Genomic DNA, 14,124 nt, shown 5'->3' on the forward strand with positions numbered 1-14,124 from the left:
GACAATACTGCTGATTACTTGTAGATTAGGTGTGTTTAATAGATTACCAACATTTCTAATGAGAAGCAATTCTAGAGCTGGTGTACATGATACTGTGTTTGTGCCAATACACTATTTTTGGAAAAGATTGTGGTGCATATGTTTACACCCAAAGTCACTATTACAAATGTTTTTGAGTATATAGAGATAAACATTTTCTTGAGATAGTTGTTTTTGTAGGAAAATAAGATATTGGTATGATTATTGAACTCCATTTGTAACGTCTTATTTTTCAGCTGGAAAATCCAAGATATCTGCGGGAAAAACCCATGCCAGTGTCTTTGGTAAGTATTTATGTGCCCTTGATATCTTAGAAGGACAAACAAGTATGATTAATTCATGTGTGTGCTTTGTGTGTGTGTGTGTATATATAAAAATAAAATATATAATATATATATATAAATTTAATTATGTTTTTACTTAAAGATGCTGTTTTGAACTTAATCTGTTCTTTTTTTTTTCATTTTTTCCCTCCCCTCACCCCCTCTTCCTTATTCAATAGACAACACCCAAAATGGGTTTAGGAAAAAATAGCACTTTTYGGGATGAGCAATCACTATTTCGAATACATGAAAAAGAGGTAAGATGTTATTTAGTCTGCCAAAAGTAGGAAAAAAAATACAGCCAACTTAGTAAATTGGGGTATTTTTGTTAAATGGTGATGATTCACAAAGCAATTTGTTATAGCAGAAAATCTCATGCAAAGGATTTTTCCTTAAACTGATGGATTTTGCATTAAATACTTTATATCCAATTGGGAAGACGTTTACAATACATTCTGAGCACACTGGCTGTTCTTTTGTAGGAATTCGTAGTGTAGAAAAATTTGAAATCAAAGAATATTCTAAACTACCTTTTAATAGGAGTAACAGAACTCTTGATTTAGCAAGTTTTTTTTTTAACTCATGTATCTTTAAAAATATGCAGGTCTAGATCTTATTTGTACTAACATTACTTCTAACATGTTTGTCTTGTCCAACTACAATTCCTTTTTTCATTTGGGTTTTTATATTACTTGTTTATTATCATTAATATGCAAGATTATCACCAAAGCTTGCTGAATTTTCTTTTACTTTGTTAATCTATTTTGTAAATGTTAAAAAATASAAAGTTTTCATTAACTGTGTTTTTTAAATACAACTTTTATACCCATACAATACTTATGTGATAAGCTGTTCATTTCAATTAAAACATCAGTCAGATAAAACTCAAATACGCCTAAAACTGAAATGTTTGACACTTGTAGATTCTTCTGAAATCACATAAGCCTTTACATAATTCCAGTAAGTCAATGAAYTGAGAACCTGGTGAACCAGACTTAAGTAAACCCAGCTTATATGGGAGTGGGGGAAGAAAAGGGGTGTCAAAAAGACCACTGAAAAGCCCAGATTCTTTCCTTCCTGCTTTTCCCTTCAAAACTCCTATTTTTGAACGTATTGGCTTTTATCTGTAAAACCAAGATAAAAATAGGCAATTTGCTAAATTATCCACAAATACTAAGATCTCACAAAGCTCCAAATATCTCGGAGCTGGCCCATCATCTGCAGACAGTTGAATTGTGCCTCCCTTTGTGCCGTATGTCATAGGGACACTTATAAATTAGAACTGTCCTAAAGTTACTTTCAAAGCTGCTTCAGAAGACATCTATAATTGAGTTGGAAGATGGATAAATTTGATTTGCGGATGATTTGAGGAGGGAATGCTTCGTGCTGATAGCTGCCAGTGTAATCTGATGCTTAAAGAAGCAGCAGAAAATGCCAGCCACACAATAGATGTGTTTCACTTTCTCTACCCTGCTCCAATATTGACTGTTCTCTTGCACTGACTGGATTCAAACCACCAATGCCGCAGGATGAGGCAAGGCAGAGTTTCACAAGATGTGAAAATAGCCCAAAAACAAATAAATTACAAGCACAATGTTGTCATTTAAATAATATTTTGAAATTAAGCAAATAGGAATGCATGCCAATGAGCTACAGAAAATGGTTCTCTAGTTCTGTGGAAAAATTCTGCAAACCACATAGTAAAAACTCAATACTTCTTGCTCATGGAACTGTATTGTAGGCTAGTTCAAGCTTGAAAAGTCACAGAAAATGTTTCACAACTACCATGTGTGTGCACTGTTAACTGGAAAAAATAAATGTTTTCATCTTTTTATGTGAAGCTCAATTAAGAATAAGGTCTTTTCATTTATGGAAATGTAGTAAGTGAAAAGTACTGCTGTGCAAAAGAGGTTTCCTACATGTTTAACTGTTTTCAATTTCTCTGTAGTAAAACAAGAGAACATAAAATAGGATAGTGGTGGTGGGTTGTTTTTGCTTTTAACCTTTAGCTTTTTGTTCATAAACCTGCACCTGTTTTGCCTCTGTAATGCTAAACACGTGGCCTTTTGCAATGATAACCACATCACAGATCCATGAAAATGTGACTATCATCAGGCAGTGGTTTGTGGTCATATATTCCCCAAATGCTTTTGACATGGGTTAAACTATTTGGGAAACTATTATTATCAAAATATTCAGGTCTTGAGCAAGAAAGTTGCAACAAAACAGGAGTATATCTGTTTTCAGTATTACAGAAAAACAGAGCAGATAATCAAAAATGCCATTTCTGCCAAATAGGAAAAAGCCTTCACTTGAATTTGACCTGGGGTCATTGACAGTGCCATCTGATACACCAGGGAGAGCAGGAGGGGGAAAAAAGCGAGGTTTTTGTGATTTTTCCAATTTAACACAAAAACAACGTGATTGCTAAGATGATTTTTCTGGTTGAATGGTCACTGCTGTTTGTTGCATGTCATRATTTTGTTTGTAAGCTCACAGAGCCGTGTTGGGATCTAGCGAGATATCTGCATCTAGAGCAAATCAGCAGGCTGCAGGAATAGTAATAATGCTACAGCCAAGTCTTAGGCTGGAAAGTATCTGGAATTTGAGCAGGTTTACTGCAGGAAACTGTAACTTGTAATGAAGAGCATTGCATAAGGGCTGTGATACTGATCTTCTCCAGTATGGACCTCCCATAGGATGGAGAGCAAAGAGAATAGAAGGAGGAAAGAAAGTTACAGAAACTGGGAGTGAGAGTGGATAACGTTGGTTACCATAGAAAAGAGGAGGGCTTTGGAAAGCAAGAAATGAGGAAACACTTGAAGATAAAACATGTAGAGCTGTAATTAGGAGCCAGGCATGCTGAGCAGGAATGAAGCAAAGAGGATCAGATTATGGAAGATGCATTAATGGGACTGAGACTGACTGTCACCTCCACAGAAGACTAACCTCGTTTTCTCCTTTCAGAAGGTTTATGAAGGGGTCAATGAGCATCATTTTAATGCTTTTATTTTTCTGCATAATTCCTTTCTTCTCTGGGAAAGTATTTAAATATATGAATTAGAAGCTTAATGCCTGCCAGATTAAGAACAATAAATAAAACTACTACGGAGACAGTATTCTAAAAGAAAGACTCTTGCAATTAGCTTTGGCTTTTGACAATGTGAAATTAACATTATTGTACTTTGAGCTGCATCATGGATTTGATATTTTTGCTTATTGAAAACAGATAGTTTGKTCATGTTTTCCAAGAATGGTAACAAAGTCTATCAGTCTTGTTTTTCTGAGTACTGTAATGAAACAAAATGCGTGTGTGGTGATGTGTATGCACATAACTCTCCAGAGTTTAAATGTACACAGTAGATAGGTATGTATATAGAGTTAGGTATAGATATGTATGTATATATAGAGTTATAAGTTTTGTTTTCCTTCTAGCAAGTCAATACAGTTGACCATTTAAACCGGTGTAAAGACTGAGTTTTCATCACAGATTGCAAGAGTTGATTTTTGAGTTCACCTTAATGTGCATTTGCTTCTAAAGAAACTGTACTAATATCCAAGGTCAGTGCAGGTAAATTTGGCAGGCCTACATTAGTAGGACAAAGAGCTGTGTCATACAGTGCAGGACAACAATAACGTTTTCTTACTGATTGGCTTAATTAGTGAACTTATTTTTGAATTCCAATCTGAAGTATTTTTTTCTATAAGTGCTTGCAATGCTAATCATTTTTCACTCAAATCGTGAAGCTTTCATTTTTTTATTTGCAAGTTGCTTTAATGTTTTTTTCTCTGTTGCCTTAAGTATGAGTTTTATTTTTTGTTTTACTGTGTAAAACAAAGAGCATAAATTCAAAGATCTCTTCTCACAAAGGAATTCAGCTTGGTTCAGTAAATRAGCTTAACTGAAAGGGTATACTTCTTGTGAGGAGGAGGCCCAAACTGCAGGAGGAKTTTCTGGAAAATTGCCTTGGAGATGCTGAAAAAGAGCAGAGAAGCAGCTTGGGGATTTAGACCAAGATTGGCATCTTCCTTAGCGCCTGGGGAGCTTGGTCATGTTGAGTTTGCACTGGACTAGTCATTCTATCTATGCCTTCTAAACTCTGTGATGTTTACTCATAGTAGGTTCAATATGAGAGTTTTTAGAGATTATTTTTCTGAGCACTTCTGAACTGCAAAGGCATCTGTAGGTGGACCCAAAACTGAACTCTTGCAATAATGGGAATAAGAATACGTGCTGAATTCTGCTCGCGCAAGGGAAGGCTGTAAAATCAGGATGAATTTGATCAGTGATTTATCTACTATCTAACCTCCTGTAGTGACTGGCTTCAGAGGAAAGTGCAGGAAAAAGCACTTGATAATTTTTGACTATTCCTGCGATACTCGGGTTCTGAAAATACTGTTTTATTTTCTATTAAAAAAATGTTGCAGGCAGAGAGTGTTAGGATTTGGATATTCTCTGTTTCATGTGAATTTTGTTCTTTACCTGCAGACCCGATGGGTCCATTTTGAATGCATTATCTGATTTATACCAGGAATTGATTTGCAAATGGTGACTCTCACCACCGAGTTATCCATACTAAGTACTAATTTATTAGTTCGTGTTTAAAAAAACAGCAATTCTGTTTTCTGTTAACATGATTCCTGACCGATTAATGTCCTGTTCCTGAGAACACATGCAAGTTGCCTGTTGTCCTATGAGGAAATCTCATCCCGTTGTCTTTAATAACCCTTCAGAATGTAACGTAATAAAACTAGAACCTTCATTTATCACTAGACTGAKGCGCGACACACAGTGTATGCCAGAACAAACTCTGTTTTCACAAACTAACTTGAGGCTTCGAGTTACTAATGCRATAGGTCTGGACATGGAGATGTAAGTGTATATGTGTGTATTTTTTAGCAATAGTTTGTGACCTATGTCTTTAATTATTGCACATATGTGCCGGAGACGTTGAGAGAGATCAAAGAGGTAGGTTAGCAATTCAGACTGGTATTTAACCAATAGATTGTCCAGATGGTTGTCAAGCAGCTGGGAATTAATCTTKCCCTGCATGATTACTGTGTAGCTCAGTGTGTGTCTCTTTCCTACAACTTCTCTTCAACTGGATTCAGTTTTCAGTGCTGGCAATTGAAGTTTGTTGCATTTGTTGCTGTCTTCTAGGTAACTCCACCTAATAATTTAAGTTATTACTTTATATGAGCTTTGACAATTWCTAACAAGATTTCAAGCCTTTTGGGCGCTTCCCTGATGTCAGGGAGTCGCTACCGCAAGTGGCAGATTGATGAATGGAAGGGGGACAGTTTCACTCCAAATAAAGCTGTTTAGTAGTATGATGTGCTGTGAGGCTAATATGCATGTTATGTTAGCTTTATAGAAAAAAATCAATTAGAATAAAAATACCATTTCAAGTTATTACATTTGATTGGGATACAAAGCGCTGTGCTTTTCTCTCCATGCCTGCCACCCTCAACTTGGAAAGCTGTGAAAAATGCATTGTTCTCTTTTGAAAGAGGCTGACAATATTTACAAGTAAGAACAATTATCCAYTGAATTATTTTTCTGTGCACAAAAACTGTGTATTAATATTCAGTGCTACCTAAAAACATTTCAGATACTTTTCTTCTGTGTGTGTGGGGGGGAAGGCAGGCGTGTTTTGGTACAGGAAAAAACCTTTCATTTTTAGTGGCTGTAGAAGTGGGACAATTTATTACTTAAGTGGATATTTATTTTTGCTCTTAAAAATGCTCTGTAAAAACAAAAGAAAACTGTCAAAACTGTAAATGGATGCAGTCATTGTAGGGTTTTTCTAGTGTTAAGATATACATGAGATTAAATGTGTGGAAAGAAATATAAATGTTTGCTAGGTTAAATAATACGGTTGAAGGAAGAGAGGAGATTAACTTCCCCACCCACAATCTGCCGATGGGGCAGGAGTGTCGCTATCTCAAACCCTCTTCCTTTGTGTTTTTATTATTTTTTGGCCGCTTTCCCCATTTTTCTTTTCTTTATCCTTTTTCTATAGAATCATTTAAATACAAAAACCATTTCTGCTGAAATCCATGTATTCCTCAATGTACAAAACTTTGCGACTTTTAAAATTGAGATGTTAGCTATGTGAGACTGATTCCTGGCCCATGGCTTTTTTTTTTTTTAATACTGTTTTTCTTCCATGAAAATATCAAAGCACTGTGAGCTGATTTCTTCTAGCAGCTGCATAACACCAAGACAAATAGGGTCTGTGGTATATTATAAGATACACAAGTCATTGTTCTACATTGTTYCTTCTGACTTTGAAGTTCTCGTTTACTATTTACATCCTTCTCCTCCTTCCTCCTTCCTTCCCCCCATATATTCATGGACATAAAAAATAAAAAATCTGGCAAGCAAATATGTGCCATTTTGTCAAATATCAAAAGAGAAACTCTGGCTGTAAAGACCTTTCGATGCCACCCCAGGCCTAATGGGGATCACAGTAATGAAGTGGTTCAAATTTATCTCTGAACTACAGCCCCAKATTATTATTGTGGGTTTGCTTACTGATTTACTTCTAAATCAAGTATTTCAATAGATCAAATAGCTGGTATTCTTCCTACAAATTTTTGTAGTGACAAAATGGATATTTGTTTTATGGGGGAAATAGTAGGGTATTTTGTCATAGATTTCTGCCAGCTGAAGATTATACTTCACTGGTTTTATTTTGACACTCTGTTATTTAAATTTTATAGCAGACCTGTGCTGTTAAAATATAGACCAGTGATATGTTGAAAAGCTATTTTTGAAGTAAGTTTTCTTTTTTCTTTTTTCCCCCCTTCCTTTCTCCCTCTCCCCTTTTTTAATTAGGAAGAAAGTGTGACCAGGCACTTAAAAGCTGCTCTGTTGATAACACCCTGCATGGCTTTAAATAACAGGGACAGCACAGATGTTTGACATCAGTAATGTTTACATGGCCTTAGGGTTTAATTGCCTCATACTCTCTGTAAGGAGAATAAACAATGACAGAAATCCAAAGGAATGATGTTCAGGCTGCAGCAACGGCAGCATTTCATGCGTAGTTGCAAACTTTTTAGCTATAGCTAAATATATATAAAAGTTTGTTGTTGTTTGTCTCAATGGTAATATGTCATAAATGTCCTTTCTCAGCTGCTTGCTAAAAAAAGGCCTATTAGTAATAAAAGGATACTGGTAATGGAGAGTATTACAGTTAATGASCGTAAGGACAATTAAGTGCTTCTTCTAACAAGTTGAATGACTTGATTTTTTTTTAAACTTTTTATTTTGTTTACAACTATTCTCCTAAGACAAAGCTGACAGTCTGTTTTGGAAAGTAGTCCGCAGTGCATGGAAATTTTAAAGGAGGTTGTATTGGAATCAATGTAATGAATAGAAAGAGAACTAAAATGGACGGAATGGAGGAGTGCAAGTGAAAGAACATTAAGTACAAGACTAATGACAAGGAGACGTGGCCAGCTCCACCTACAGAGACTTCTGTCAATCTGTGTGAAAACAGAAGTGTGCCTCAGACCAACCAGCAGCTCTTTAAAACTAGTATCCAAATTTAATATGAGACAAGTTTTAGAGTTTGATTTTATTTTCATATTTTTTCAWCCTATGGAGTGATAAAAGCCTAGCCCAGATCTCAGCTGATCCAAAATTCCAGGGATTCATTTACGGCAGCAGAGTTTACATCACTTCAAGGTCTAAACTGCAATGTGTTTGCATGGATCTAATGGCTCTGCTCTACAATGGCAGCACATTAGGAGTTCATCTACTTTTAATGCAATTCAAGAAGATTGGAAGCTCTTTCATGTTTGGCTTCTAGTAATTGCATTTCTGTAAGAACTTCGTATTTACTTAGAAAACGTTCAGAGACTGTCTATCTAGAAGTGGATTACTGTGGTGTTTTTAAATCGGCATTTATTTTTCATATGGTAGTAAGATTTTCTTCTCTAATGTCATTTTGCTGGAGGGACATAAGCATGCATTTTCTTTTAGACATTTGCATATATTTTATGTACAGAATATGAATTTTTATCATTATGCTTATTTCAGAACTGTGAAAGAGCTGTAAGATGAGAAGACACTTCCTTTTATTTTGGGTTAATCATCAGCCCAACTTCTTTGTGTGGTTGTTTACAGGAGGCTATTTGCCTACCTGACCTGGGAAATAGGTAACCTCTCTATATGTGCTATAATAAGCAGGTATATGCTTTGATTATCACTGCATACGGAGTCCAGAAGTTCAAAGTATGTATTGCTCTTGCTTCTCTTCCTAGCTGTTGCCCAGTCTTCTATATTTACTATACTTCTATATTTACTGCATTGAGTTCTGTGTTTTCTAGTTGTTAATGCTTTTGGAGCTCCCCTTTCTTAAAAGTTGTATAATCCCTCACAGTACAAAGAACTGATAAATAGTGTGAAATCACACATCAAATGATTTAGTCTATGTTCTTTATTTTGGGTTGGTCAATATTCATGGTTGGTCAACTGCCTTTGATAAAGGAGTCACTATATGATGAAAAATGCTTATTGGTTCCTTTAAAGTTTGACTGCTGAAGATAACAAGTGAGGCTTCCAGTTGAGCTAAGCTTTGGAAAACTGCAAATAGCTGAATGACTGGCTACAAGGGGATGGATCTCAGCACCGTTGGCTCCGAGAACATCCTGAAAGCAAATCCTTGTGTGTCTSTGTGTGGTTCCTGTTGGTTTTTCGTTGTCAGTAAGAGACCCTTAAGGACATCATCTCATGYGACGTTGGTACTCACACTTCCCTGGCTTTGGTCCCTCCTTTCCAAAGTGAGGGAGGTCATTAAGATCTGTCGTTAAGAGGCTTGGGAAGCTTTTTTGGCTACTTTGCTTTCTGAGCAGGAGAAATTATCAATCGTACAAGTGCAATAGCCTAAATCTGAACCCAAGGCAGCATTTTTGCATTTTAGAAAACTCTTGAGTAACCAGAAGTACCTGCTGTACTTGCAGGGTGCTGAAAACACCCTTTAAAGGTATGAAATTATGCTAGAGAGTAAAAATACTTGGAAGATGACAAGTGGGCTATAATAAATGTCAACGTGTTGCCGTGTTAAGGAAAGGTTTTAAGAACACCACCATCAACAAAACAGGTTGAGCAGGAAATGCACTCCAGCAATCTAGGCAGCAGTTAGATTCTTAWTGCCATTAGAAGGAGCCTTCAAAAGGAAATGTGCTTATTATGTGAAATCTCTGAATAATAGAAAACAAAAATAAACATGCATGTGCACAGTAGGACCTTGTTTGTATAAATGTAACACCTGCCTGAAGAATAAAAGCATGCTTGCCATTCTTGGCATATTAACATAAATATTAACAATTTAATTTTAGTGTTTATTTAAATAAAAGAGTATATTTTTTTAATAGGTGGTAGCAGTTGTTTTTATTGCCAGCTAAAGCCTCTTATGAATTTTTTTTTCTGAGTAAATATTTTAGATTGAGCTCTTCTGTAGCAGTTTTACAAATAAATATGAAAATACTGAGAAACTGGATAGTTTTTTTATAGAAATGACTCATTTGAGAAGGCAATGGGGAGTCACTAAGATGTCAATGAATAATTTAAAACTTATTTAAAAGACATTGTAATTTAGTCTTTAACTTTTATGTTGGTTTGATTTTGCTTTTAAAGCTGGACATGAAAATAAAAATAGTGGAAGCTAAATTTCATGAGGAAAAGCTTAAATTACAGCAGAAGCATGATACKGATGTTCAAAAGGTAAGCAAGTTTGTAACCTTCCTTTCCTCTAAGGGAAAGGACATATGAAAAAACAATGAAGAATAAGATTGTAATAAATAATGTAATAAGTAGTACTAATTTCTTCACGATTTTTAATTAATATTAAAATAAGATTGTAGGTAGAAGTTTACATTAGTAAACAAGAATGTGGAACTGTGATTACATGAACTTAAGAAAGGAAAAATGCTCACAAAATTAAGCGAATATTCAAGGGAATTTCTGCTTTTGTTTTAATAAGACCACCTATTTTACAATCTAGAAACGTCTATGGACTCGGTTGATAATTTTAAAACCGGTTTTCAATGATTCTTTACATTTCCTCAAAAAAAAGTTTGTTTTCAGTTATTTTTACACAAATCTTTCAGTTATTCTGCACATTTTTCAGTTATTTATTTTAATTCTCTCAAAATTCCATGAGTGAATCACATGTTTTCTTACTAATAAATCAATAATGCTCGTTCTCATATCCTCCTTGTCACTGTACCTGAAAGCACAGACTGTTTTGCGGAGTTCCCAATGTGAGAATTTCCATTTCCAGTAATTTAATGGCAGCTACATGCTCAGCAGCAGGATGCTCCAGCACGGGGCTGGAGGACAGGAGTGGACACAGCCCTGTGACCCATCAAAGCCCCTTGGYGGGATGTTAATATTTGGTCAGGTGCATATTTGGCTCCTCGGTCCTCAAAGCCACACGTGGAGCTGCGAGCGGAGAGTTGAAGGAAGCAGCTTTGTGAGAATAAGGAATAGTTTGAATGCTTTCTCATCCCTTTAGTTGTCATCCTTTTTTTCCAACTGATAATAAGATTCCATCTTTTGAAGTCTTTTTGTATTGTGGGATATTTTAGAAAAGGCTGAATAGTGTCATTAATCTTTAAAGACAAAACTATTTAATGCAGGTGGAGTAATGTTGTTTTAAGATGAAAGCTTTTGTTTAATGAGAGATTTGGGGCCCATAAGATGTCTTTGAACTAAAATTTTTATCTTAAGAATAAAGTTTAATTTAAAATCATATCTCAGTGTTCAAATATTCAAATATATTCATTTTTCCCCCAAATCATTATGTACAGCTATGCAAATATACTTATATCTATTTCAACCAATTGTTTCTTGGAATACCTACAAAAAAACTGTATCCGTTTTAGCAAATGAAAGTGTACTGAAGTTCAACAACATTTTAAGCATTTCTTAAATTCCCTTAAAAAGTTTAGACATATTTCCAAATAACATTAGGTAGCGCATATATATATATATATGACAGGAGTGTAATAACTTTAGTGTTGATTTTTTTAATCTGTTTATATGATAGATGTGGTTCAGAAAGCTAACTATTCTGACAATTGGAGTATGAAGAAAATCTAATTAAACTCAAAATACAGTAATATAAATTGATATGGAAAAAGATATAGGGAAGGGTATAAATTTCATATATACATAAAGCTTCAGTTGATATGAAGTCTTTGTCTAAGAGAKATAAAACTTTGATAGTTGAATCATAAATAATGCTTGAATCATTAATTCCTATTCTATACCTTTTGATAAAGCTGAACAGAGGAAGTTCTTATCTCAATTTAGTGTATATTTATGATTTTTTCTGATAAATGTCAAGAATGATATGATAGATTGGAAACTTGAAAGGGTCATCTTAAATCCTTTTAATTGTAGGAATATTGATTAAAGAGGGGACCGGAATCCTCGCGATTTAGACTTGTTCTGTCAGTAAGTTGTGCAGGAAGTTCTTTGTAGGAATATTTGGAATGTTTCAAGTAAGGTCTGTATGTCCTGAGCACCCCCCTTTCAAAGCGTGGATGTTGTGTATGTCTCAGCAAAGAAATTATCAACTGCCTTCCATCTTTTACAGGACTTTTTCCTTTCTCCTGAAATCCCATGAGGTTAACTGAGTGTTTAACACACCGTCTTTCAAAACTTTTGCATATCTAAGCATTTTTTCTTAGCACTAGAGAAATATCGAGAGCTTCTAAAGATTTGCTTCCTCTGTATAATGTTTTCCTCTTACTTTTTCTTTTTTTCCCCAGTTGTAATAAGAATGCCACATTAAACTGGAATTTCTACCACCCGGGGTCATACACTGCTACCTACTTTCATCTACCTGCTGCTATCTCCTTTTTTTAGCTATGAAAATTTTATATTTCATCATTTAGTCCTGTGAGATCTAAGCACTTCTTGAAGGCAGCTCCTTTGATAGATATCAGTCTATATTATTTTATGCACTGCTGTGGGTTCTTTTTAAAGTGACTTGTTAAAGTATTTTGAATTTTTACCACAGATTTTGGATAGAAAGAATAATGAAATAGAGGTATTGAAGACCCTCTACAAAACCAAGCAAAATGAAGCTGAGGAAACTATTAGAAAACTGGAGAAAAAAGGTGATTTTTTTTTCTTTCTCTTCCCAGTTGTTCTTTGGGCATGGCAATGCTGTTCTGCACCATGCTTGTAACGAAGAGCTGTTTTTCCTTCTAGGTGCACGTGTAACTTTTTTTTGTGTTCTCAAGCTTCATGTAATGTCTTGCCCTAATTTTTCCTTTACGTTTTAGGAGTTTGGTTGGCTTTGCTCTCTCTAGTGTCTAAACCAAGTTTTCCAGGTTACTAATACTAACAGGTTTTACAAGAGCCACAAAAAAACGTTGATATCAAAGTATTTTAACTACTAATTTCAAATTTTTTAGAATCTCTTGGTGAGGGTTAATTTATTTATACATTCAGTACTTTAATCAAATCTTAATGTATTATTTATATCAGACTATTGGGGCAGGCGGATTTCAAACATGAGTAGCGGTCTTGAATATATCTTAAGTACAAAACTAGGCCTGTTTGGGTGTGCTTCATTTTGGAATATTTGTTTCCATTAGAATTTCTTGCAGTATATTTACTCCACAGGCTAAACCACAACTTAAAATAGATGCCCGGGCTTGGCAACCTGGGTACCAGGGAGGAGAGAGTCTCACATAAACTAATAYTTCCAGCTCCTTCRTAAATAAATTAGCCCATAAGGTGCTTCTGCTGGGAGCTTGGCTTCTGTGCTCGCCTGTAGCAGGACACCGTGGAGGGGACCAGAAGAGATGCTGGAAACATCAGTCACTCTTGAAAATAGTTCTGGAAAAAATAAAACAGCCAATTAATTAGAGGACACCTTGTGTTAGTTCAATGGCACAGAATTTAAGCACTCATTTTTTTTAAAGACATGTATACATGAGATATTTTTAAGAGCAGGAAAACATCAGAAAGCAGAGCCCTTTGGAAAACTGGTGTAATCAGATTGCATCTGTTGCCAACACTGCATAAATCCCACTAGTGCCTCTTGAATGGTTGTTTATTTCCCCACTTTTTGACAGTTCAGACCCTTGTTCGTGAGTCACAAGTTGTCAGAGAAGCAAAAGAAAAGCAGATTGTGGAGTTAAAGAAGATGTGTGAGCAAAGCACTGATTCTTTGAACAACGAGTGGGAGAAAAGGGTAATGAATAATACTTGTTTTGTTTGAAAGGCTCTTACAGTGCATGTCTAGGGTAATGCATCTAGGGTAATGCATTTTATCATTTAAAAAAAATAAATAAGTAAAAGGAGTGTTACTTTTTGTTTCATTTTCCTATATTCATTTAAATTTTTCCTGGAATAATTTTGCCAGGTTCTCTTTGCTGAGTTTCATACCTGTACCCCACGGTCACTCAAGGAGCAATTCCTGGGGTCCAGCTGGTCCTCCTGGCAGGTCCCCTCCTTTCCTAGGGAAGTGTTTATTCCTGGCTGACCTGACGTGGAATTTTAATCTAAATAAACCTGCTCCTACCTGCTGCCAGTGATTTCTTTGAGCTATCATTTTTGAATTGGGTCGTYAACTCTTCAGTGTATTTTTATTTGTAGTTAGACTCAAGACAGCAGCAAAGTGGAGTGTGTTTTTGCAATACTGCTGTGGCTTTGCCCAGGGTATTGCCTGGTTTTGCCTCCTTTACCCCTCAAGAGAAGGCAGGAGAGTCACAAAAAGGGCAAAACCTC

The 14,124-nt window shown here is 35.5% G+C and overlaps 1 protein-coding gene across 1 annotated transcript in view; it reads left to right on the forward strand.

Moving 5' to 3' along the window:
* Positions 1–14,124, forward strand: part of CEP112 (centrosomal protein 112) — a 135,037-nt gene that overhangs the window by 12,806 nt on the left and 108,107 nt on the right. Inside the window, exons 6-10 of the mRNA XM_026046715.1 lie at positions 276–323; positions 542–619; positions 10,012–10,098; positions 12,404–12,503; positions 13,470–13,588. Coding sequence (XP_025902500.1) covers positions 276–323; positions 542–619; positions 10,012–10,098; positions 12,404–12,503; positions 13,470–13,588 — 432 coding nt within the window. The remainder of the gene's footprint in view (positions 1–275; positions 324–541; positions 620–10,011; positions 10,099–12,403; positions 12,504–13,469; positions 13,589–14,124) is intronic.

The sequence above is a fragment of the Nothoprocta perdicaria genome, unplaced genomic scaffold (genome assembly GCF_003342845.1).
Source record: "Nothoprocta perdicaria isolate Ctin4 unplaced genomic scaffold, notPer1 scaffold_46, whole genome shotgun sequence".
In the NCBI taxonomy this organism is placed as follows: Eukaryota; Metazoa; Chordata; class Aves; order Tinamiformes; family Tinamidae; genus Nothoprocta; species Nothoprocta perdicaria.